At 32.7% G+C, this 25,775-nt stretch overlaps 2 protein-coding genes across 8 annotated transcripts; both read right to left on the bottom strand.

The window, feature by feature from the left end:
• Positions 1 to 1,111: 1,111 nt before the first annotated feature.
• On the bottom strand, positions 1,112 to 5,180 carry LOC114189054 (Galactose mutarotase-like superfamily protein). Of its 3 annotated transcripts, none has more exons than XM_028077756.2 (10): positions 4,622 to 5,180; positions 4,449 to 4,544; positions 3,678 to 3,891; positions 3,451 to 3,525; positions 2,946 to 3,002; positions 2,700 to 2,863; positions 2,407 to 2,541; positions 2,057 to 2,159; positions 1,730 to 1,829; positions 1,112 to 1,646 (listed from the first exon to the last, which is right to left on the bottom strand). In XM_028077756.2, exons 3-10 carry the CDS (start codon positions 3,786 to 3,788, stop codon positions 1,438 to 1,440), a joined length of 954 nt encoding a protein of 317 aa, XP_027933557.1. In that variant the 5' UTR covers positions 3,789 to 3,891; positions 4,449 to 4,544; positions 4,622 to 5,180; the 3' UTR covers positions 1,112 to 1,437. The 3 variants fall into 3 exon arrangements, with proteins under 3 accessions (XP_027933557.1, XP_027933556.1, XP_027933558.1); XM_028077755.2 differs by having other exon boundaries at positions 4,659 to 4,982; XM_028077757.2 differs by lacking the exons at positions 4,449 to 4,544; positions 4,622 to 5,180 and adding an exon at positions 4,084 to 4,115.
• Positions 5,181 to 10,456: 5,276 nt separating this feature from the next.
• On the bottom strand, positions 10,457 to 16,493 carry GBF3 (G-box binding factor 3). Of its 5 annotated transcripts, none has more exons than XM_028076332.2 (13): positions 16,255 to 16,493; positions 14,479 to 14,615; positions 14,336 to 14,398; positions 13,587 to 13,685; positions 13,399 to 13,473; positions 12,988 to 13,029; positions 12,737 to 12,897; positions 12,465 to 12,513; positions 12,281 to 12,329; positions 11,677 to 11,912; positions 11,447 to 11,524; positions 11,130 to 11,255; positions 10,457 to 11,044 (listed from the first exon to the last, which is right to left on the bottom strand). In XM_028076332.2, the coding sequence occupies exons 2-13, from the start codon at positions 14,539 to 14,541 to the stop codon at positions 10,802 to 10,804; spliced, it is 1,284 nt and encodes a 427-aa protein (XP_027932133.1). In that variant the 5' UTR covers positions 14,542 to 14,615; positions 16,255 to 16,493; the 3' UTR covers positions 10,457 to 10,801. The 5 variants fall into 5 exon arrangements, with proteins under 5 accessions (XP_027932133.1, XP_027932135.1, XP_027932136.1 ...); XM_028076334.2 differs by having other exon boundaries at positions 13,590 to 13,685; positions 16,255 to 16,490; XM_028076335.2 differs by having other exon boundaries at positions 11,677 to 11,909; positions 16,255 to 16,489.
• Positions 16,494 to 25,775: the final 9,282 nt, after the last annotated feature.

Genomic DNA, 25,775 nt, shown 5'->3' with positions numbered 1-25,775 from the left:
TTTCCTAAATTTCCTTTCTGGGTACGATAATATTTGATAAAATAGCATGGGTGTTAAATGATTGTATAGCAGTTAAAGTCTTAATAGAGCGAGTTAAACTGATTAATTATGAAAATATAAAAAGTAAATAATTGATAGTAATTTCAAAATCTTGATAAATATGAAGTAGTTTAGTTAAGTTAACATATTTTATTTCTTTTAAACAAGTATGCTAAAGCAGAATACGGAAGTTTTTTTTTATTTCAAAATGAAGTCTAGTAATACACATTTAGAAAAAGAAAAAAAGAAGTATTTGAAGTAATAAAATTATATGGAAAAAAATATAATTTCAGACAAAATTAACCTGAAAGTTGATAATCCAGAAAATTTTATGATTATTTCTATGGTAATGGAAAGTCTTTTGAAGCATCTGTGTTTTTTTTTGGTGGTGGTTGAGTTTGTTTTTAATTAATACTACACTACATTAAAAATTATATTATCATACTAAATGTTTATAAAAAAAAAGTAAGCTACGAAGTTATGAGAATTATGAATAGAAATATAACGACAATATAATTGAACACATGATTTTTACTTTTTAAAAGAAACCACTAGTAAAGGATAAAAAGAATTAAGATAATTATGAGTGCAGATGAACATACGAAAATCACTTAAAAAAAAGTAAATACCGATTTATAGTTTGATTAACCAACCACAATGTCTCATCTCAGCAATTTCAACCTTTTAATGCACACCCATTGGTCCCATTTGTACAATGCAGGAGAAGATATTGCTTTTTGACGCACCACTTTTGACCCACTTTATTGAATACAAACATGAATTCAATTACATCACAGTCAACATCAGGATTCTTGACAATGTCATTCAATTGTAAATATCATTTATAATAAAAATATTGACTTCTAGAAAAGTCATTTATAGTATAATTCAGTCAATTAATCATGAAACGAAAACAGTGATAGTATACAAAAGTTATGTGGGAAGTTATTAAATTATGCACGTATCACTGTAAAACAGAAAATACCAAAAAAAGATGCATGATCACATTGTCCACTAACCACTCGTTTTATCTCTGTCATAAGATGCAGATCATAGCCGTAACCATCCAATATAAGCAAATTGGAAAACGAAAGCTAAATTATCCATGCCGTGGAACATATCATAAAATCCATGGAGAGAATAATAAACTTGGCAATTACACAACAAATCTAACACTTAAAGAAGCAGCATCCATAGCAGAACAGAAGGAACCAACTAACTAATGAAAAAGCCATTCTCACAAAAAACATAGGCCTCTCTAAAGCACTATTTCTAGCCTAAGATCACAACAACATAAAACCTGAGATTCCTACTAAACAACACTATTTCTACAACTAGATGCTGCTACATTGCTGGATGCAGTAGCAGCAATAACTCAGACCCATTTTGTACAATTCCTCAAAGACCACTTCTGTCAAGACCAAGACGGTCACTGCAAAAACTTGATGCCACAACCGATAGCTGCAGCCGGCCGGTCCATTCCTCTCCCGGCTTCAAGCTCACCGGTTTCTCTATCACCGCCCCGTCAACACAAAGCATCTGTTTGTACTCTTCATCACCGAAATCCACCATTGATTTTGACTTCTTCTCCCATGGATTCCACACAGCTGAACACACCATAAAAGTTAAGATGAAAAAGGACTGCCATTAAATTTGTTTGTGGAAAAAATTTGGTACTCATAGAGCTTACCAACATCAGGGAGACCTTCCTTCCTTATGACAAATGTTCGCTTCTTCTCATGATCTAGCACTGCAATTATGTTTGGAGAGCTAAGATAAACTCGATCCACCTGCCATATGGATATTTAAAACCTCTTCATTAGCCTTCATTGTGTCAAAACCAAAAGACTTTAGTGGATATTGTATGTGATTGACAAACTGCAGCATAGGCCAGGAATATAGTGCCATAGTGATATAGTGCTATAGTTACCTCAACCTGAAGCAATAGCTTAAATTGCAGCATGGAACTATAGATATCTACATTTTGTTAACATCAACATAACCTAGAAGGATTTACCTCAGATTCAAATGTTATTGCATCTCCTTGTTCTGTAAATCGTTCTTTTTTGAAAAGGTTGTCTAGGTAATCCAGTGTCTCCAGACCTTCAATCCTTATCTCACTATACAAAATTGTTAATGTGACGTTAATAATGATTGCAATCTTAAAATAAAACTCCCTGTTCTAAAACAATCCAAAGAGGGGTAGTTCAAATAAAAATATATAAACAAGTATCTATATAGGCAAGAGCATTGCAAACAGCGTTCCAGCAGTCAATTTACTATGGAAAAGAAAAATGATGGTTGGACATGATCCCACACGCTCAGAAAAGGGAATGAAGACCAAGTTCAACAAGGAATTATCCATACCTAATGTCAGAAACCAATAAGTATGTGTGATATGCGAATGAGAAACTAAATGGCTTGCCATTTATATTCCTGACTCTAGATATCAAAGACAGGTCCCCATCTGCCGCAAGAGACACCCGAAGACGGAATTCAAAACTGGTACAATTATTAAACAATCGTTAGATTACCACTGCTTGAAATTTACTGCCAAAAACAGGAGAAAGTAATATCAAGTGCATATATGTCAGATTCAAATGATCAAACACATGGAGAGCAGATATCCCAGTTATACTGTCGCACCATGCCATTCATACCTGTGTGGCCAGCACTTCATATCTTCTTCAGATGATTTTAGCACCAGGTCAATGAAGGATTTCCCACTGGAATCATTTCCAGGAAGAGGAGGAGGATTTTCATCAATTGCCCACATTCTATTTCTTGCAAAACCATGCTGCTCCAGCGATCCACAGTTTCCAAACTGTCAAAAAAATTCAGCTCAAGATATGTAACTATGCATGTTATAACTTATACAAAATGAACGTACAAAGGAGTAAGCTTGCCTGTGGAAAACACATCGGAATTCCTCCCCGGATTGCTTTTGGAGCCTTGAAAATTGCCTACAATCAATGGAAAATGGAACAAAATAGTTTAGTAATTAATTACTACTTGTCTCTTTAAAAGGTATAATTGATTAAAGTTCTATGTTCCTACAAAATCATCAGTCAACAAGTTGGTTTTCCCGTCAAAGTTTTTCATTATACCAGTATTCAACTCCAGTGGTTCCAAAGAACAAAATCACTACAATGTACCCTTCTTCCCTGTTTGATGGACAGCATAGAATACTATGATTCATCAAAATCCAAACTTTCTTAAATTTATTGATTATTCGGGCCAATGCCCTTCACATACCAGTTGCAATATAATGCAGATTATCCCAAAATGAAAATTTTCAGATAGCAGGATTATGAAATGTTGACATATTTTCCTTATCAGCGCTGACAACTAACAAAATTCATATAATTTGAAAAATACAGATCGATTTTCAATCAAAATTGAAAGACATACCTTGCTGCTTGTGAATAGAAGTTCTTCCCCATGCTCATTCCGCCATGAAGTGACCTGCGCCCCATGTAAGCTTACCTAATTTCAAGAGAAAAACAGTTAATCCAAGTAATCATACTAATTAAATTACTCAAACTAGAAATATCCTTACAAAGCAAAATATCCATATCATAACTTCACCAAATGTTAAATTAAAACCGATACAAATTTTGTAACGAACAAGTTCTCACCCTAGCTGAAGAACCCCTTGGGGTCCGAAGCAGAACTTGATCAATTCCATTCCAGTCCTTGGTAATTTCAGTTGCTGCTCTATAGTCCCATACGGCTGCAGAATGCCCCATTCAAATTAGTGCAGATCCTAAACTTCTTCAGCAAAATCCTATTAAGCTTCTCAAATTCGGAACATGCAAATGCCAGAGGATTGAAGGGGTCTCCACCTCACACCTATAGCGTAACAAATAAGTGAATTAGCCTCCTCATCAGTTACAGCCAAAATCCCAACACCCAATTTCACTCAAAATTTCTTCTCGCTGGTATGATTCAGATCTACGGAACCATAAACCTATTTAAACAAGAATCAGGAATGTGTGATAGAATTCCATGAAAACTCCAGAAAGCCAAGAGCAGAAACATTACACTGAACATTTGGCAATTGAATACCAATCTACCTGGCACACATCCAAACATGTCCTTAAAACTTGTCAGATTTACAGCAGAAAAAGACAATTTAAACACTGAAAAAACTCTGAAAGATTAAAAAACATAATAATTATCAGTAAATAAATAAATCACGCACACATACATACATATACATACACACACATACATATATTACAGCTGTAATAAAACTAAAATTTTCTGTAATAATATAAGCAGAATACAATAACCATAATTTCTTCGGGAAAATTCGCTTGCGGAAGAAAGACCAAATACTAAAAACTCAAGAGAATACTGAATAACAAATCTCCCATTAACCAAACACTGGTAATAAGTGTACTTACTTCAACAATCCGGAATCAGGAATTCTGAGTCTAAACCGACACCAGGTCTTGGATGCAGAGAGAAGCAGCAGTGGGAGCCAGAATAATGCATGACCTCTGTGAAATGAGTTAAGAAAATTCACACATCCAATGACACGAGGCAGCACATGTTCATCGAGTACATAGATACATACATGACGAAGAAGAAGCGTTCAAAAAGTTGAAAGGTACCCTTTTCTTAGAAGTATGCATTCAAGACCATACTTGCAATTGAATCAAGAAAAGTTTAAAACTTTCAACAACCCCAAGATTTGAAAAACCAAAAACTACAGCAAATGGTAGGTGGCAATGTTGTGTGAGGGCGCGATAAAACTTTTACAGAAGCTTAAGATAAGGAGCAAAAACCGGTGTTGTAAATTCTGTGTCTGTTGGCTGCTGAAGAGATCTGGTTCTTGGACGTGGAGATACGAGAAGTAAATGTACACATGTACAAACCGTCAAAAATTTTGAACATTTTCTTAATGTCAATTAAACTATAATAATTCTGTGTACAAGATTTAAAACCAGAGTAAAATATACACCATTCCAGGACAGGGTTGAAAGCTACTTTTTCTTTGGACTGTGGTGGAGAGAATCAACAATCACACAAAAAACACAGCACAACACAATGGAGGGTGATGGATGAATCCATCTCAATATGAAAACCAAAGTAAATAACAATAAATAAAAAAAAAAACACTTGTGTCTTAAACACAGAACACACAACACAGAGGCATCACATCACTTCAGCATACTATTATAAGGGCATGCGTAGATGTTCGGTATTTCTTCCAATGAGGTGTGCAAAATGGATTTGTCACCGCAATCCCGGGCTTATCTTTCAATTTCTCTTTCTTTTTTCTTTTAGCACGGAAACACTTACAATTTTCCTTTTTTTAATATACTGAGAGACAGGGCACACAAAACAGAAATTGAAATTCCCACAATAAAAAATTTTAGTCTAATAAATTGTCATTATCTTATTAGTATGACAATAATATTAATAATAATAATCATTATTATTATTATTACTACTATTATTTCGCCACGGCTGTTCCATTAAGAGGATAAGGGCAAAGAAAAGTCCATGGAATTTCAGACTCTGCATCACCGTTAGTATTTTGAACTTTTAAGTTACAATTATTCATACAATATATTGTTTTATTGTTTTGTGATATTGTCTTCATTATCTTTTTCACTGTGCACATTTGTTTTCTTTCCTGTCTCTTTCAATCATGATTACATACACATTTTTTGCATTTTATTACTAAAATCATTTTTTTATATTTTAACCTTTTCAATTTTTACGTTCTACAGTAAACCATTGCATTAATGATTGAGGTTTAATATTTTTAAAAACAAAAACCTTGAACTATTTAATTTTTAAGCTGGACTCTTAAATTAAAAATTATAATTGATTCTTTGATCTTCTGCAACTTATACAGGTGTACCTGAAATTATTTTAATCGAAACAAAATATTGTTTTTCTTTGCCTTCGAACCCGTAAATTAACTTGAACTCACTTAATAAGTTCGCAAAATATAAAAGGCATGACTAATTAAACAGCTTAAAGACATGATTAACTTTTTTATAAGTGTAGATAAGCTATTATTATATGATAAGCTTGATGTATTCATCTATATTTGATTTTATATGAAAAACCCATTTTCATTTATCATTTTAAAAGCGAAAAATCTTATTTATCTATTTTTAAAATTTTAAAAACATCAAATATTAATCTTGAGTCATGTCGTTATCTTTACTGATATTTAATAAGTTGGTACAAAGAGTGGTCAATTTATTAATCATTCGAGAAAAATATTGTATTGGAAGAAAGACATAAATTTTATTTCTGAATTTATATGTCACCTTAATAAAATGAATAGATACAAAAGAATGGAAGTAATACTACTTTTATTTATGGTAATTGATCATCACGGTTCATGAGATATATTGGGTAAAGATAAATATTTTAGAGGTTTGGGTTTATTGTTGTTTGAATATAGTTTTGATGAAAATAATGAAACAAGCTTTTACTGTGTGCGACGATTTGAAAGGCAGAAGACCAATGGGAGGAGTTTAAATTGTAGAATGATGATTTTGAAAAGGAAAACTTTAGGAGCATCTTGATGTGGGTGTTGAAGATTCTTCATGTGAGTGTTGAAGACTCTGAATAAAAAAAGCAAACTTTAAAAAATAAGAAATGTAACACATTCCTTGGATAGTCATTGAAGATGAAAGTGTTGGATTAACCGTGAAATAAAAGCATGTGTTGGGATGTTGCACGTGTTGAGGAATGGGCGTAGCAAACTACCTTGTGATGTATCCAACTACCACCGCCCCACACATCCTCATCCTTAATGTCCACTAATCAACGACATTGCTTTCCATACTTGTCACATCTCTCACACCACCACACCCACACAAAATCCTCAATCCTCACTTAACATCTATCATCCATTTCCAATGCCTCAATAATCACCAATATAGTACCTAAATATAAGTTTCTATATCATTTAGGAATAGATTGTAAATGATAATTTAAATATTATTTCTTTTATATTTTTTTTTCGAACACATTTTAAAGATAAAATTATGATGAAGTTTCACATTTCAAAGCAGACTATAATCTGAATGTTGGTGAATTACCTAACATATTACTCGACAAACTTGATATTGAAAATTATATTATTTGTGTTAAATATTGAAGTTGTTTGTGAAAACAAAAACTCTCTTAATCTTTGACTTAATTTTGTATTGATACATCCAATAATTTCACATTACTTAATAGTCGAGGTTCAAAGTAATTTAAATAACTTTTCTTTCTTATTCTCCAATTTTTTTAATGACAAAACTGTGAAGAAGTTTGAGACTTTGAATCAAATAATATTTTTAATGCGATTATTGAAACTAAGATTGGAACATATATAATTTATATTAATTTATATGTGGTAAATTTAATTTTTAGTAGATATAAAATCTCTAAAATTAATTCATGTAAAAGAGTTTAGGACAATTCATGTAACCTATTCAACCAAATGAACTAGATTCCATTGACGTAGTCTAAATGCATACATATACTTTGGTTATTATATTCATTAGTTTTATTATTCGTTTATTTGGCTACACGGGACCTAATGTATTGAGGTCAGTGCACATGTTCTAGATCTAAGATCAGTTGTTATTCAACTTCCGAAAATTCAAATATGAATATGAATTTAAATCTCATGTTAAATAAAAAAGGCTAAATAATATCCAAAAAAATAAAATCTATAAATTTGTTATCTTAAAACTTTAAATTGAAAATAATATCAATTCTAAAAAAAATAGAATAATACCACACCTTTATGTATAATTATTTCACTTTATTCGACAAACACGTGTATAAGAAGTTTAGACCTAAATTACAACCAAAATTAAGAATTTTGAAGAACTATTTTAATTTTATTACACACTTTTCCATGATTAATGTCATAAAGATATGAAATAGTGAGCCACATTAAAGAAGGGAACACCTGAAATGGGATAAATGCAATGTGGGCACTGGGAACATCTATGGGCTTAAATTAAAATAATAATAAGCTGGACCAATTTGACCATTAAAATAGTCTACAATTGGACCCAATTCAGGCCTGGAGGCCTGTGCTACGTTACTCCCAGTCATCAATAGTACACAAATCTTGAAACTCTAAATGTGATGAAAATAAATCTTTTATATATTAAAATTGACTTAATTTATAGAAATTATTTTATATTATTTATCTAAAATTTAAATTTTAACTTATACATGTTAAGAATTCAAGTGACTTGAAAGTATAAGAACGAATAAGATAATTATTATACAAATAGAGTAATAATTTTATTTTTTTAAAATTTTGAATTAAAAGTGATATTTTCTTCTCTTATATAAACTTATCTTATCCATAACTTATTAATACCATATCTTCTTAATATATGTTTTTATTTACTCAAAACTCTTAATAGGTTATAAGATTCTTTTAACTTCTTTTAAACAAAGATTAATATACCGTTCAAACTTTTTAGTTCTCGATACATAAATTTATTCTCTTAATGTTTTTAATTTAAAATGAGGTTCTGAGTTCTTATATATAGATTTATCCATGATTTCTTTCCTCAAAAAAACCTCTCAATACATAAATAGTCTAGTTTATCATTAACTTCTATTCACTTCATTTTATTTGTACTTAATGTATGTTTACTCAAAACCCTCAATAATTTATGAAATTCTTACAAAGGGAGCTTAATCTATCATTCCAACTTTTTAGTTCTTAATTACTTGAAAATAAATATCTTTTATTTATAATATTTTTCACTATTTCTTATTTATCTACTTATTTTGATGCTTTGAATACTCTTTTCATCACTCTAGTTTTGAGTGCAATGGATTTTCACCTATATTAGTTATCATCTGCAGTTATCAAACTACTTCTTCAAGCTACAGTGTAAATATTTACTTTAATAATTCACAGCTATTTAATTTTTCTAACAAAATATGTGTTCTTTATTAATCAGAGTTCAAAGTTATAAAGAAAACAGCTATATTTATTTTTCATGCACTATGGGAAAACACTTGTTATTTTCATTAGCTTTGCATTTGATTTGTTATAAACTCTATTAATTTTATCCTAAAGGAACTGAAGTAAAGAAAAACACATTCAAATTATTATTGGTTTCGATATTTAAATTACGGATTCTAAAATGATGTGACACGTATTGCACTCAAGTCTGAAATTTGTAAAACTAATCTGATATTTGAAAAACTGAAGAACTGAAGATATTAGAATTACACTTTTTAGCACGAATCTGAAATATGAACAAATCATTTAGCAACTAAATCTATTGCTTACTACTTTGTAGTTCAACAATAATGGTAATGGCATGTACAATGCTAATTTTGGGGACAATACAGCTATGGTGATTTCTTTTGGAAGAGAAGTTGAACTATGCTCTAGAACTCACTAAATTTTGGTCATATACTGTTTGAGGCTAGCCTTATTTGCAGAGAAAGTTAGATCCTGTTTCCAATTTCAAGCTTTCCCTAGTAAATGAACAGGAAAATAGAAGTGGTGAAGTGCTTTTGTAGTGCATATGTTGATTATTGGGACAAACTTTGTCTGCAAACAATTCTTTTTTATTTTCACTAGCCAACATATTGACTTTCCCTCCCCCTCCCCACTTTTTCCTTTCTTTCAACAAACTTTCTTTTCGTGTTTCTAAAAAAGTGGCAGACACGTTTGCATCCCCTGGATCTATCCTTGATTCTCGATAAATGCAAAACAAAGGGATAATGTTATTTATGCATCACTATCTTACAACATATTGTTGTACAATGAATAGAGGTGCAGCAGGAGAACATAACAGAACTGTGAAATGATGTAATAAAGAGAGATACTCAGAAAAAGAGTTAAAAACAAAGGTTGAGTAGGCATCCCTCAACTTAAATAAAAGTAGAACAGTTAATCCATGTTTACTACCTAAGATTTGGTGTTTTCCACTACATCTAATATTGTTTATAAAATTGTCGGTGCGTAATTCTATATTTGTTTGTTCTTTTCTTCAACACAATTACTATTTTAGCCAACATATGGCATAACTTCTCCATACTTTACATAGTGCTTCCATGCATTTCTTTTTTAATCCTATTAAAATCTTTGAAAGATAAGAACAGACTGAAATATAGCCATCATAACGTGTATGGCTACCATATTTTTCTCTTAAATATAGCCATCAAATCCAAACACTAACTTAAATAATAGACTGTCTAATAAAATCAACACATTCATCAAATACCCTATAGCCAACCCGTGTGAAAAGGTGTGTAGCAACAAACTCATAATGAAAAACTAATGAATGGATTTAATTACTTTAAAATGAAAGAGCACACTCTAAAATATGAAATGCAGATGCTATCAGTACATTTATGAGTGGAGTAAAAAATGATTGACATTGCCGTTATGAGTTGGTATCACAAACCAGAATAACATTATATCAATTATATCAGATACCATCGGGAACTCCACACCAATAGTTAATGATACAAACACAATTATGCATCGGTTCAACAACCCTCTCCAAACTGAAATCTCTAGTTCTCTTGTTCATTTTACAAACTTAGTCATTCACTTTTGTCAAATCTAATAGTAACAGAGATTTTGTCCTAGGTAAACTGACAAGCAATGAATTAGTTCTGATTTTGATGGATTTAGATACTAAAATTCAGCTGATCCATCCCTCTGGAAACTGTTAGCGGTAATTTTGGACTTGTAATATGCCAAAACCACCTGATCAGCCAGTACAATTACTGGCTTTCTGTATCAACCAGCTGCCACAGCATCAGCTCTAGGACTTGTGTCCAGTAGTTGATGCAGCTTTGCACCAGAGTTTGGTTTATTTTCACAAAAATCATTCTCATCCTCCATAGTTCTATCGTTGGAACTGGAATTATTATTAACTCTAGATAGTAAGTTTTCTGTGCTTACAGGTGTAGCCCTCTCGCTGTCAATTATGTTCAAAGTTATCTCTTGTGTTTGTCCCAGTCGAGCAATTTTAAGTTTTTCCTGAGTCAAAGACAGGATGACATTCAGCATTAAGAAGTAACACAATGAAATGCATGTGAAATGAGGAATAGCTAGTCAAGAGTACCCTTAATGTTGCATTTTCCACCCTCATTTTTTCGGAACTTTCAGTCAGTCGATTTAGTTCTGATTTCAGTGTCTCATTCTCAGAATTCAAGGCATCAACTTTTCGTGCCAGTTCTTCGGTTTCAGCCTGAGCAGCAGGAATGTGAGCATTAGTCACAAGTCCATAGAATACAATCTTTACTTTTGTTTTTCTGGAGGACAGGAATCACGTGCAACAAATGTACAAGGGTGTGATATCAATTATGATTTTTAAATTGACAACCGAAGAAGTAATAAAAGGTTTACAATGTTTTTGACAAAAACCCACAATATTTATACCTGCTTCCGTAGTCTGGACCTTCTAGCGGATTCTCGGTTAGATTGTTTCCGCCTCTCTCGTTTCAGCTCGCGCTCATTCTACATAAACACATCATACCCACAAGAATTACTTTAGTGTCAGCAAAAGACGAGGATACCGCATTATTATTACATGTCATACACATGTACATGTATATAAACGTGCTATATGTGATCTGAACAGCTAGGATGATTATATATGCTGAGCATACCTGTAACCAAGCTTCTGCAGGCAATACAGAAGGTTGTGGTGCACTTGTGGCATTTGCTTTAGAATGAACACTGGAGGGATTTCTCAGCTCCAGCACAGTGGTCATACCTGAAGAAACTACAGGTCCAACTATTGTTCCTGCAACACTGGCGGGGGCAACTGCCACGATCTTATTAGAAGCTGCAATATCTTTGGAAATGGGACTGCTTTGTATCTCAGTTTTTCCTTCTCCATCTGCTAGTACAGTGCAGAAAAGAAGAACCATCAACAACACAGATTATGTTCGGAACCTACTCTAAACTTCGGATGCCTGTACTTAAAATAACACACTTTGGCTTGTGAGACATTTCAATAGCAATTGCAATTTGCAACCATGGGACACCAATACCCCATACCACATTTATCACACTAATGGCAAGTTGAAATCCTTGGCAATTTCACCTTGATGAAAAAAATATTTAACAACAGCATTTAATTATGAAGATTCAACTGAATAAACAGATTTAACACCATGTGTAGAGTGTCACAACAGAAGAATAGTCGTGATCTCAGGACAACTCTATTATTCATCAAGATGTGACACTTGGTGAAGAACAGAGTCATACCAGTGGTTGGTGTTCCCCCACGGCTTCTTTTCCTTCTTGTTGGATTAGCCTGAGCATAAGATGGGCAAATATCATATTTTGATGTTTCAATTTAGTCAAGCCATTTTAAAAATAGACTACAGTGAATAATTTCAAATGGTCAACAAAGTGCAGAAAATAATGCTAATTGCAAGTAAGTTCTCACCCCTGAAGTGTTGCCATCACTTCCATCACTGGAACCCTCAGTATCCACACTGTTCACATCATCAGTAAATTATTCAGTCATCCACAAGACTCCCTTACATAATCAATTCATGGACCACTATTATAGGCAGAGAGAGAAAGTATTTTTACTCAGTTAAGAGTATCAAACGACAGATTTTCCCCTCTCCACCACTCCCAACACGTGGGAGATGTCTAGAAACTCAGATAGAATGCCTTAAAATATTCATACAAAAAGAGGACAGATCAACAAACCTCGGTGACAGCCTGTTTTCACCTCCACGCTCTGCACTTTCAGCATGGCCATTGCCTATTGACATAGCAAGTCCATCAAACTCCTTCAATTTCTTCATTAAACCCTGATCATTATTTCCTGATGATTTGGGTGGTGTCTCTATGCTTAAAGGAGTCACAGCCTGCATTGTTACACCAATTTCAAACCAATCATAAATTGATAGTACTCAAGGACTTGGTAAGAGTTGGTCTCGGATGAAATTAAAACTTACAGCAGGTGAAGACGGAACTCCTTGACTATGTGTATGTGGCCCCTATATTTTGTACATAAAACTCATAAGAACATGCTTCAAAATTCCAACCAAAAGAAGCATACTACTTAGGAGGAAACGCCTTTTATTAGCCATTTTATACGCTAAAAGAATCAAGATATTATTATATTAAGGTTATAATAGCATGGAGAGGTTAAGCAGCCAGGTGCAAACAACTGTGAGATTACTAAGGGCCAACAGAAACAGCAGAATCACATCTCGCTATATTCTTAACATCTTTTATCCTTCCATTTTCAATACATGATAAGTACACCCATTCACAGACCAGAGAAAGAACACTAGTTCCAATAAGAGAAAGGTTAATTAAACAAGCATAAAAGACAAAAGTAAATTGCAAGAATGCTAGCTTACAATAGGAACTGCAGGGTAAACCCCTCCATGTGAATAAATTGCTGCATAAGGAGGCCCATAAGGTGGCATCATAGGCTGGAAGAAATAATATGTCAGCAAGTTACTCAGCCTTGTCATCTAGGATACATACAAACATGCAAAAAACAAAGAATCTTATCCACAAACAAATGATTGCATTGAGATACTACTACCTGTGGTGGACCCCACATGTATGGGTGAGGAGCGTGACCAGAAGCCACAGCCGAGTTGTAGTATGGTGGCATGGTGACTCTTGGCCCATAATATGCCTGGAGATATATAGCAGACATTTTAAATCATAAAAAAGCATCTATTCCCTAATTAGAGGGCAAATATGCTAGAAAACATGCATAAAGAATAGATTTGGAAGAGATAAAACTTAATAGCCTCATACCATCAAAGCACGTCTAATCCTAGATATTAACCAAAATCAGTGGCAATTCAGGGCATAATTTGAGTTTGACATTGTTTATGGGAACATATTGATGGTATATCACAAATACAGAATAGGTAACAAAAAGGACCAAAGGAATGGCCCTATAATACTAATATTCATAGAGAATGATCAATAATTCACAATAGGGAAATAAACAGCTTTTATCTGTTCAATGCTTCGTCCAGTGAAAAAACAAAAATGGAAATACAGAAACAGTACTTTTAAATGTAAGATTTCAAATATGGAGGAAATAAGACAATGAAGACATGTTCTCCAGGTTGTCAGTGTTAAGACAAAATCATTGGCAAAAAATCTTCAAAGAGAGCAAAGAAGCCAGTAGACAATCAAATAATTGACTTTGTTAGAATAGTACAGCTTAAACCACTAAAATTTGAGGGTATTCGTTTGCATTGAAGCTAGCTAACAAGAAACTAATTGACTACTTCTGTCACCAACAGTAATTCAAAGAAAAAGGTAGGTAACCTGCATGGCTGCCCAATCAGGATATACATGAATATTGGGCTGGTTGGTCTGATTGGCCTGATCCTGTTCACAAGTTTAAACAGTATTAAAATTCAAGTTTGTTACAAATTTGTCAAGAACCAGATACACCCTCATTAACTCACCATTGTTACAGGTGAAGAAGGCTTTTCAGTCTTGGTAGATTTTTCTTCCTCATTGTTTCCCATTGTACACTCCAAATAGAGAGCACTAAGCCAAATAATGTATAAGGAGCTTTCCTACTTCTGGAAAGATATCTGAACTGCATTAACAGGAGGCATGTCAGCTTGTTAATTGATATCAGCCAGAAAATGTCCCAAAGAAATTAATAACTTTCATTTAAAATCTACATATCATCCACTATATTGTTGGCAACCAAGATAATACAATGTTTACTGATTATAAACGGTTTATTGTTGTAGATAAGTTATACATGAAAGTATATAAAACAATAGCAAAGGCAAGGGAAGATTCCAGCAATTCCATAGCAATTTCAAATTAGTACATGATAAATCAAGTTATGAAAGGGGGAAGGGACTACACAAAGATGCAGGACTAACAAACATCATTATTACACCGAAGGAATTGATGTTTTAAAAGTTATAACACCAGCTGGAGATCTGATTCACTGTATAAAAACTACATATCAGTACACAGATTCCACCACAAACAAATAGTGCAGTACAATTTCTGCTGTCTAGTTTACCTTCTAAGCTAAAATAAGATAGCACCCAAAAAAAATTATAATTTCCTGGTCGGAAAACCGAATGGGTTAATTTCCGTCTCCAATATAACCTTCGGATTAGATTTAACGAATCTCAAGTGAAAAATCTAGAACCCTCCAAAGATGACCATCCTGATATAGCTAAAGAATTCAGAAGTGAAAAATCTAGAACCCTCCAAAGATGACCATCCTGATATAGCTAAAGAATTCAGGATAGGTGAAACACGTCTCAAAACATGTCAGTATAACAGACTGATCTATACCGACGAGAAGTTCAACAGCGGAAAAAAATGAGATGATTTCATAATCAATTAGAGATGAAGAGGTAAATGCTTAAGGAGCAGAGGGGGACCTAAAGATACTACTGGGCCATCAGAGAAGGTACCAACACACAGTTCAACTTTTCTGGCTCTTTGTTTTGGAGAAAGTGAGATTTCAGAACTACTTTTAGGAAAGGCTGCAGTATTAATGGTAAGCTACAGATAGATAATTCAATCCAGAGTAGACGCAAGAGTCAAACACAGAACGGTAAGGGTCAATTCTGTCTTTTGAGCACTCCACAAGCCGTATGGAAAAGGAAGAACACACGCAACAGACCATGCTATAATCCCTCCCAGCAACACAACCCCTAGCTAAATGACAAAATTACCCTTCCAAATCAAACATTTTTCATTTTCACACGAATCAAGGAAGCTGAGAAAACGAGTGAAACTCCTTAATTAGCCAGTATTTTAGCCCCGATCCAGACACCCTCTTCAGTTACAAGAAAACGAATTTCACAAAAATAGCATGAGGCCAAAAAAAGAAAATAACATCCACGTGAAATAAAAAACGCTTCACTGAGCAAATCAACACAAAGAAAGCACACAGACTCCAAACTCTCGCGGATGCAAAACGAGATCCAGATGAACCCCAATTCTAACCCTCTTGTTTATGTAGGCAAAAAATCAAATGAAAAAAAATAAAAACAGAAAATTCACGGTATCTTCAAATACTCTTAGTGTTTCCAATGAACAAAAATCTAAACTTAAAAGCATATAATCTGTTCTTCAATCTACTCAGTCTCCAATCATGAAACTTCAAATTTTCACGCATACATTCAATTTTCACATCCCCAACACAGAAAAACATTAAAAATCAAAACTTTCTACCAAGGGCACTGCAGAATTCCACATACCTCACCAGATAACCAATTGGCCAATTGTTATCCTCACTCACCGAGCCAAGAAAAAAAAAAAACATAAAAACACAATGGAAAACACTCCTGATAGCTCAAGTATCCAAAAAAAGAAGAAGGGTCAAGGTATGGAGAAAGAATTAATTGAGATGGTAAGTGTGCATTTTCTCTCTCTAAAAAACGAGGGAAACAGCAGTGTGCCTTGACACAAAGATGGGGTATGGTGGTGGTGGTGACAAGAAGGGAAGGTAGGAGCGCGAAGGCGAAGTCCACGTCACCTCACACGTGTCGTATGTGGAATTGGGCGTATACATAGAGTAGAGCGTATATACGGTGTGGGTGTGGTGGTTGGTTGAGGTGGCCATTTGTTTATTCCAACGTCACCATAGCCGTACACGTGGTGGTCGTAGAATCCATCTACGCGTCTTGTGCTAGGGTCCAGCCTAGCTAAGCCACACCGCACCCTCTTGTCATGTGCCTTACGTGCCCTCTCAGATTCACGTTATCAATTATATTAATTTATTATTAATACTTTCATTTCAATTAAACTAAATTGAATAGGTCATTTGGAATCCACCAGTAGCCACCTATGCTCAATTTTTCTCACTCTTCTAAGGAGAGATTACTGTTTCTGATATTTTGCTTACTTTTTTCCTCACACAAGTGCACCATATCTTCTTTCTTTCTTTTCTTTTTAACCCCTTTTCAAAGCCTTTAGGTCTAACCTATGGTAAAGCCCGCAAATTTTTTTAATTCGCTTTCATCAGCAACCAAAGTTAGGGTTGCAGAGGTGGCAACTTTGTCTTTTCATGGTTAATAATAATACCCAGAAACTGCCATGTTTTCACCATTAATTTAACCGGTTCTTCATAACTCTATTCTGATGTTGGTGGTGGAACTGAAAGGTGCAGAATCATATATACATGGCTAATGAGATCCCAGAAATAAAAAGTAGCATCAATTATACAACACTCTATTCTCTCTCTGTAGTGGGTCTGAATCCTGAGCAAAAGTTGTTATCCTCTGTACTAATAGATTTGTAAGAGGCAGAGTTTCATTTAATTATATAATAAAAATTGATATGATTTTTTTTTTATGAATATGTTTGTTGAAATTAAAAAATGTATGTATGATTAAAAATATTACAGTAACTACTACGGGTGAATTTATAAATACAAATAGATGTTAAACTAATTTTCAATTTACTCATGCTGTGAAGTGTCAACGGTGATAAATATATGGTGACAAATATAAAAGTGTTTATTTATTAACAAAATAAATAAATGTAAATAAAATTTTAAATTATCAAAAAAATAGAACTGCAAGTTTGTGTACTACCAGTAAGAAAAAATATATGTAAGTTTTAAGATAAAATGAAATTATATCGATAATTAATATTAGAGGAGCTAAAAGACTTTAGTGAAAAAAAACTCAGTTACAAACATATATTAATAGTTTAAAAATATATAATAAATGGATTAAAATTATATAAAATATGATTGATTTTTGTCGATTTGCTCAAATACGATGAATTAAAAAAGTACAGATTTGTTTTTTTAAGTCCAACATTTCTTGTCTTTTATTTGAAAGAAAAAAAAAACAAAAAGTTTAACTATGTTATCGAAACATGAATATTTATGTGATGGAATATTCTTTACAAAATTATATATATATATATATATATATATATATATATATATATATATATAAATGGTAGTATAAAAGTGATGGAATAAAACAAATCGTAAATTTGTTTGAGAATTACTAAAATTGTGTCATTCACTTAATATAATAAAATGTATTATTTTTGAATTGCAAATTTCTTTGAAATATATAAATTAAAAGATCTTATTTGTATTTTCACCCTCAACCTATAATATCTAAGTACGGTGTTGTATATAACCCACTTATTTCAATAATATTTATAATTATTATTGATTGTTTTATCTTTTAAAATGCATTTTTTTAATGTCAAAATAAATATGAAAAAAAAAAAACAATCTGGATTTAAAACCAATTTTCAACGTACTCAATTACGGAGGAAACTATTGCCGTTAAAGGGGTTTGACCCAAAAATCAATATTTATCCACAATAATTTATAAGAATAATTACAAATGTGGATATTTTATTATCCAGCTATTTCATATATGTAGTTTACCATGAAAATTACTGTATATAACTAACTGTTATTTTAATACTAATGCTAAAAATAAGGGCCAATTACAGAGAAAATGTGTGTTTTACGTATCATGATTTAAGTGCTTGCGATTTAAAAATTCTGAGAAATTTGATGAAACAATCTAAGAGCATTACTATATAAAGAGATAAGTGTTTATTCTAATTTTATCTTTAATTATTATTTTAAAAATTAATTACTTTTTAAATAATTTATCTTTAATTATTATTATTTTAAAATTATTTTAAATAAAAAATATTTTTTATATATTTTTTATTTTTCTAATTTTACATTTAATAATTTTAAAAATTAATTATATATATTTTATCGATCTTAACTCAAAAATTTTATGCGCCTGTAATAATAAAATCAATTTATAACTACTACTCATTTTGTGATTAAATTAAATATATAAATATAAATACTAAATCTAAACAAGTGGGTACATTTTTTTTTTAATTCAAATAATTTTATACAAAAACTACTGGTATCATTTGAGTATATAAAATGTAGAAACTACTGCGAATAATTAAAATAGAAAAAGTAATTAATTTGGATAATTTTTATATAAGTATATAAAATAATTGGATGGTGTTCTTTTCAATGTTATCACATTTCTCTTATTTGTTTTACGTTAAATTTCTTTAACTATTCTACACGCTTTTAAAGTTTTGTCTTGGGTTGGCTATATTTTTAGCCCTAGCCAAATCCTCAAGTTTTTCTTCTAAAGGATCGAATCAAATAAATGATTGGCTAATTAAAATTAATATCAAATTATCAACTTATTAAAATCCTCAAATTCCCGCGTTTTCACTAAACTAATAAAATAACCCAAAATATATCTTATTTATTTATTTTTATATCAATTTCTCATGTTCAAATTATCACGGTATAAGTCCACAAAATAATTAACAATGACAAAATACCTAATTTTCTTTATCCAATTCATTTTTTTCCTGATTAAATTCATTAAAAAATTATTTTATTAAAAATATATTTTAATAGATTTGGATTTCAATATAATCTAAATTTTATATATTTTATGGATTGGATATCTATTATCTAAATTAAGATTTTTAAATATGGATAATCCAAATTTTCAATTTAAAATTTTAATTGAGTTAGGCTAAAAGTTTAGATGGATTAGGCTAAATTCAAACTCAGACGATCATTGCTCGATGACCTGTACAAATCAGGTAGGTCTGACGATCCTGAAGTATCGGGTGAGCCCGACGACCAAAACGGGTTGGGCAAGCCCGACGACTCAAATGAGTCATCGGGTCTGACAACTTTGAATGGATTGGGTAGGCCCAAAGACACGAGCAGGCTAGGCGACCTCAACGAACGAAACGAGTTGGTTGGTCCGACAACCCGAAAAAGTCGAGCGGGCCCGATGACCCGAATGGACTAGGCTGACCCGATGACTTGGACGGGTCTTGCTCAACAATCTGTATGGACTGCGTAGGCCCGACGATCATAATGAGTCGAGCAGGCCCGACGACCTAGACAGACTGAGTCAGCCCAACAACCAGGACAAACTGAGTCGGTTTGACAACTCGGACGAGTCGTGCTAGACGACCTGTACGGATCATGTAGGCTTGATGATCTTAACGGACCAAGCAGACTCGACGAATCGACCGTGTGAGGTCGGGCCAGCACGACAACTTGACCATGTCGGGCCAACTCGACGACCTAGACGAGTCGACTTGTCGACCTAGGCGGGACTTTTTTGTCTTGTGGGCTTTTTGGCCCTAGCCTCGTGAGTTTGGCCAAATTAACAGCTCTAACCAAATTGTATCGTAACGACCTTAAGGACGTGAGTTTTAGAAATTTAAATTTAAATTTCTTTTATGAAAAATGGATTATGAATTTTGAACTTGATTCAAATATTTAAACTAATTTAAATTTTGATCCAAATATTTAGATTTAAATTTTAAAAAAAATCTAAACTAATTTTGCTGAAAAAATAGATTTAGATCGAAAATTTGATTCAATTATTTAGATATAAAAAAAAGATGTGAATTGAATTAAAAATTGAATCAATCACCATTCTCGAGAGTACATTTCCAATCATTTGAGTATCATGCTTCATTTGTTTTTTGATTTTTACTAAGGATCATGTGATTCTACGCTCAACAAAAGAAAATAATTCAAAAACAATAAAAAAGTTAGGTTTACTTGTAAAGAAGATAAACTTTTCGTCTAATAATAATTACAGATTCAAAACGATGCAGTCGTAAAGGTAAACAAAAATAAAAATTTTAAAAATAAAATAAAGATACGTATAATGAATATTGTGATATTTCGAAGCAAGTCAACACAATTGAAAGCTGAATGGTAGAAGACGTATGAAGTAGTTGAAAAAAATTGTAAAATGTTACCAACAAGTCTATCAAAGAAAGCTCACGATCACTCTAAAACAATATTTCATAAGTTTATTAAAAAAACATCGTGCTGGAAGCGTATACATACACTTTATTCTCAAAATGAACATAAATATCTTAGGATGTAATCTTCATACACGATGTTTTAATTTAATATTTTCTTTTATTATTCCTTAATGAGATTGCATGAGATAATTATTGCATTTCAATTATTGTTCATCTTGAAATTTAGTATATTTCCATCAGGATATTAATTTTAAATATATTTCAAAGACTTTTAAAAAATATACATATTTAAATTATAAATTAAATTTATTTTTAATTTCTAAATTTTGCAAAATTAATTATTAAAAACAAATTTAATCCTTAAATTATTTAAAAATTCAAGTCTGAAATAATATCAGACGTTAAATATGTTGAAATAAATTATTTTAATCAGTCTAAAAATAAAAAAAAAGAAACGTTTTTAAAATATTTTATAATTCTCTTGGTAAAAAGTTAAGAAAAAACAATTCACCTTTAAGACTACTTTTATGTTTTCTTAAACTTCGTTTTCATTTTTATAAATAAGGCTAATATTATTATCTTAGCTATTTAAAGTAAAAAAGAAAACCACATCAAATTATTTTGTTATTATATAATAAAAAAGTATGAATCATAAGAATTTGACATATGGAAGGTTGAAAATGGTGACAGAGAAATATAGTATAGAATTTTGTAGCGATCCATGTCATGTGTGATGTCTGACACATCTGTCCATTGACTCACCAACAAGCAGTTTCCACCTTCTATTCCAACTCATTCACACGTGTCCTCCTTCCAAAACCAAACCCTGGGACCCACTCCTTCCAACATCACAATCACACTGTGTTTGCCACCCAAGCCCCATGCTCAATATAATCAAATTCACCTAATTCACTTTAACTGTTCAAGTAAAAAGTTAATACCTAGCAATAAATAAATAAAAATTTAACCCTTTTTACTAAATTTAGAATAATATATTTGTCAAATTAAGCTACCTTCGATAAAACCCTTTTATATGATTCAATATTTTGTTTCCTTTGAAATTAATGCATTATCACCTAATTTTTATTGAATTTTCTTAACTCATTACTTAATTACTTAGCAAGAAAGTCTTACAAGAAAATCCAATGAAACAATTAAAATTATTTATTAAATTTTATTTACCGTCTAGTTATAATAAATATAATAAATGGTTAAATATATTTTAAATTTTTTAATTTTTAATAACATTAAAATTAATTATTTTTTAAAATTTTATACTAATTTAGTCATTTAAATATGAAAATTTAGTTATTTTAATCAATTTTTTTTAAATTTATTTAATATTTTAAAAATGTTTCATAATAACATTTGAGGTTTTTATCTAAACATAATTTTATTTTAATTTTAACTGAAAAAATGTATTTAAAATGTTAAATTAACAAAATTTAATTAAAAAAAGTAAATCTACTTATTTTAAAATATAAAGAATTAAATTGATTTAAAATTTTTAAAAATAAACTAATTTTTATTTTTATTAAAAAATAAATATAAAAATATATTTAATTCTGAAATAAATCTTTAATACTTTTACAGTGTGGTAAAATTTTAATTTAAATTTAAAAAACGTAGAAAAATAAGTGGGGTTTGCGAGGCTGTGCGGGGACAACATGAAACAGAGGTTGCGTAGCCAGCTGAGAACCACCTAGATTTTGGTTTCTCTAGATAACTCTTTTAAGTCACCCACGCCACGCGTCACTTTCATCAACGTGTTACCATGTGCTCTCCAATATTTTTACTCTGTACAAGCCTGATTCGTAAACAGAAAATAAAAAGTAAAATTAGAATTCACTTTATTAAAAAGTGAAAAGTAATATTAAATATTTTTGCCCCAGACATATCAACACATGATTTAATTAAAACTATAAGTCATTTGGTGAGTTTCAATTACAATCCAAATACGTATTAATTGTTAAACTTTTCAGGATTTTTAATTTTTTTTTAAGTAATTGTGTTGAAGATTAGATAAAAAAGAAATATAGAGGTGTATATTGTAACATCTCATTTAATAGTTTTTCAAACTATCAAATAAAACATTATATTATGATTAATCACAGCAGATAGTAAAGAAAGCAACATTAAAAAATATATAGCTGATACAGTCATCCAAAAACATATCCTATGAATTTGCGATGAAGAACATAGGTATTCAAATACAAACTAAAACATCTCAAAACTACTCATCGATCACTCAGCTCTATCACATAACTACTCATCGATCACTCAGCTCCTGCTAGAGGGAGGGACATCACCATCTGGACTCGGCCCTGCTCACACCAACAGTGGGTGATCATAGCAAGGAGAAACATAAAGAAAGCAGACATGAACAATAAGGGTGAGCAAACTGAGATTTGAGCGAAAAACATACAATTCATATCGAAAACATCAATCACAAACATATCACAATTATACATAAAATTCTAGACTCAATATCCGGATTGTGTAAGTGACATTGGAGCTCTTGGTGGCTTGCACCTGTGAAGGTTCCCAAACTCTGTAGAGTTTGAACACAAGGGGTTATCACCCAACCTCTCACAGGGTAAATCCCCTTCGCGTCTAAGGCTCTATCGAGTCCAAAGACTAGGACCTTCTGCTACTCCTCACGACATAATCCATTCTACTCTACGTGAGCATGAATGATTATTGGAGTTTCAGGATGCCAACCAATACGGATTCCTCATGTCCTTACACACACTAACAAACTCTTATGAATTTCCCTTGAAACTCCATTATAACACAACTTCTCATCTTTCACGGATCATAAATTTTCACTAAGTTATAGCACATTTCAAGCATACAGGAGAGCATCTACACATAATTATAACACTTCATATCAATTTGTAAGACCCGGAAAAATTAAATAGTTATTTAATTAATTATTTAATTAGGACGGGTAATGAGAATATTCAAAGTAATAAATGTGGAGAACTATGATGTGGAAAAGTACTAGTTCAAGTGGTTGAGAGTACCTTCTTGTGTGTGAGGACTTGGGTTCAAGTCCTATGTGTGCCATTTAGGTGTTATTTAAATTACGTGTTTTTGTGTGTTTATATAGTGAATGCGTAGGGATGATGATAAATCCTTAAAACTGTGGGAGTCATCATGAAACATGTGTTGGTTGAATGGTTTGGCATTGGTTTGGTATGTGCATGAGTATGGGTTCAAACCTTGTTGAGAACTAAATAGTTTTCTTTTTGCTAAAGTTCCTTTGAGCATGAATATGAAAGGATTGGGAAACCTAGCAGATACTGGAGAGGCAATGAGGAGGGGGCTGAAAAATAATGGGTGATAACCATTGAATGGTCTTAATCACATTTTATTTAATAAAATTCGTTTTAGAAAAATAGAGAATAATTAGGGCACATTAAGCTTGGGAGAGAAGAGAGAAGGAGAGGAAAACTCAGTCTGTGAAAGGCGCAAAGAACTTTGAGAGCGAGAAAGGAAAATTCTGGTGCGTGGAGGGGGCCAGCGAGAGAAGAATAAGAGTGGTTCTTTTAGCAAAGGGAAAAGGTGTGCAAGGAGAGTAGGAATCTCATTTTGGAGCGCGAATTCCAGGTAAGGGGAGTTGCTTTGCGTGTTTTCCTTAGTTTTATCAATTACATCGTACTTCATGATCGAAATTGCATGAAACCTGTCTGTTTGCGCACTGTTTCGTTGAAGTTTCTGGGTTTTTCCCAGAAATCGCCTGGCGGTTCAATCCCCACCGCCAGGCGGCACATCAGAGATGAATGCTGGTTCTTGTTTTGGTTTGAACCGCCTGGCAGCGATGAATTCCTGCCAGGCGGTGTGACTCCGTTCGCGGTCTTTGTTGATGTTTATTGCAATTCGTGTAAGTGTGTATAGGTTTTCTGTGATTGGTGTTAGTGGGTTCTATGGGATATCTTTGTTGGACCGAAATGGATGATCAAATTGCGGGATGGCAAGGGTTGAAGGATGATCTTGTGGGAATTGATTTAGGTTGCACACGAGGGTGAATATAGAGTCGCTGTTATGAAACGAAAATTGAGAGTAGAAAGCTAGTATGTAGTGCGGGTATGGTTGCTCCTTGATGATTGAAATTGGTCGGGATGGAAACTGGGGAAATGGGTTGAGTACGTGATAGAAATGGAGGATCCTGTGTAGCTGCAGAGCACTGGTGTACCGCCTGGCGGCGCACTGCTTGCCGCCAGGCGACGACGGTTGCATATGCGACATTTGCGTGATTGAAAGAAGGGTAAGGGAATGGGATTGAGTACAACTGGGGTGAGTGATGCTTTTAGACAGATATTGATAAACCTGTGATATGTGGATAACCTGTAATATAGAATTAAGGAAGTTGAATTAAGTTTGATAGTATGAACATAATATGGTAAGATTGTAGGTAAGTGTGGTACTGTGCTAAAGCAAATTGAGTGGAGAGGGTAGTACGGGAAAATGTACTATGCAGCTGTTATTAGGAAATAGAAGAGCTTATGGTATGATGTTGGAAGAAATTTGTGCATTGTAGGCGTGATAGTAAGTTTGGAAGGGAAGTATAGGTACTGCGATTCACCAAGAGGTTAGCCAGGAAACCAGAATGAGGGTGGAGTTAATCAATATTGCTTGGGCTACCTTGGGGGGGAGTATATAGACATAGGAGTATGGTTATGAGTAATTCCATTGATTGTGGTATGGTTGGGTAACTTTGCATAATGTACTGATGAATAGGAAGAGTGATACTTATGGTAATATTCTAGTAGGAACAAAATCAGTGAGTGTGCCAAAAATCAGCTGCTGGAGGCTTCTGGTATGGCGCCTGGCGGTCGGTTGATAACCGCCAGGCGATAGCCTTAGCGTGAGAGAGTTTGCACTGAGCAGGCGCCTGGTGGCACGGTGTGCTCCGCTAGGCGGTGACGAGAAAACAATGGGTCTGGGAGAA

This window comes from Vigna unguiculata, chromosome 6, assembly GCF_037176805.1.
Source record: "Vigna unguiculata cultivar grain cowpea cultivar isolate G323 ecotype 2 chromosome 6, ASM3717680v1, whole genome shotgun sequence".
In the NCBI taxonomy this organism is placed as follows: Eukaryota; Viridiplantae; Streptophyta; class Magnoliopsida; order Fabales; family Fabaceae; genus Vigna; species Vigna unguiculata.
Note: the sequence above shows the minus strand (reverse complement) of the source record. Positions and strands in the feature narration are given on the sequence as shown.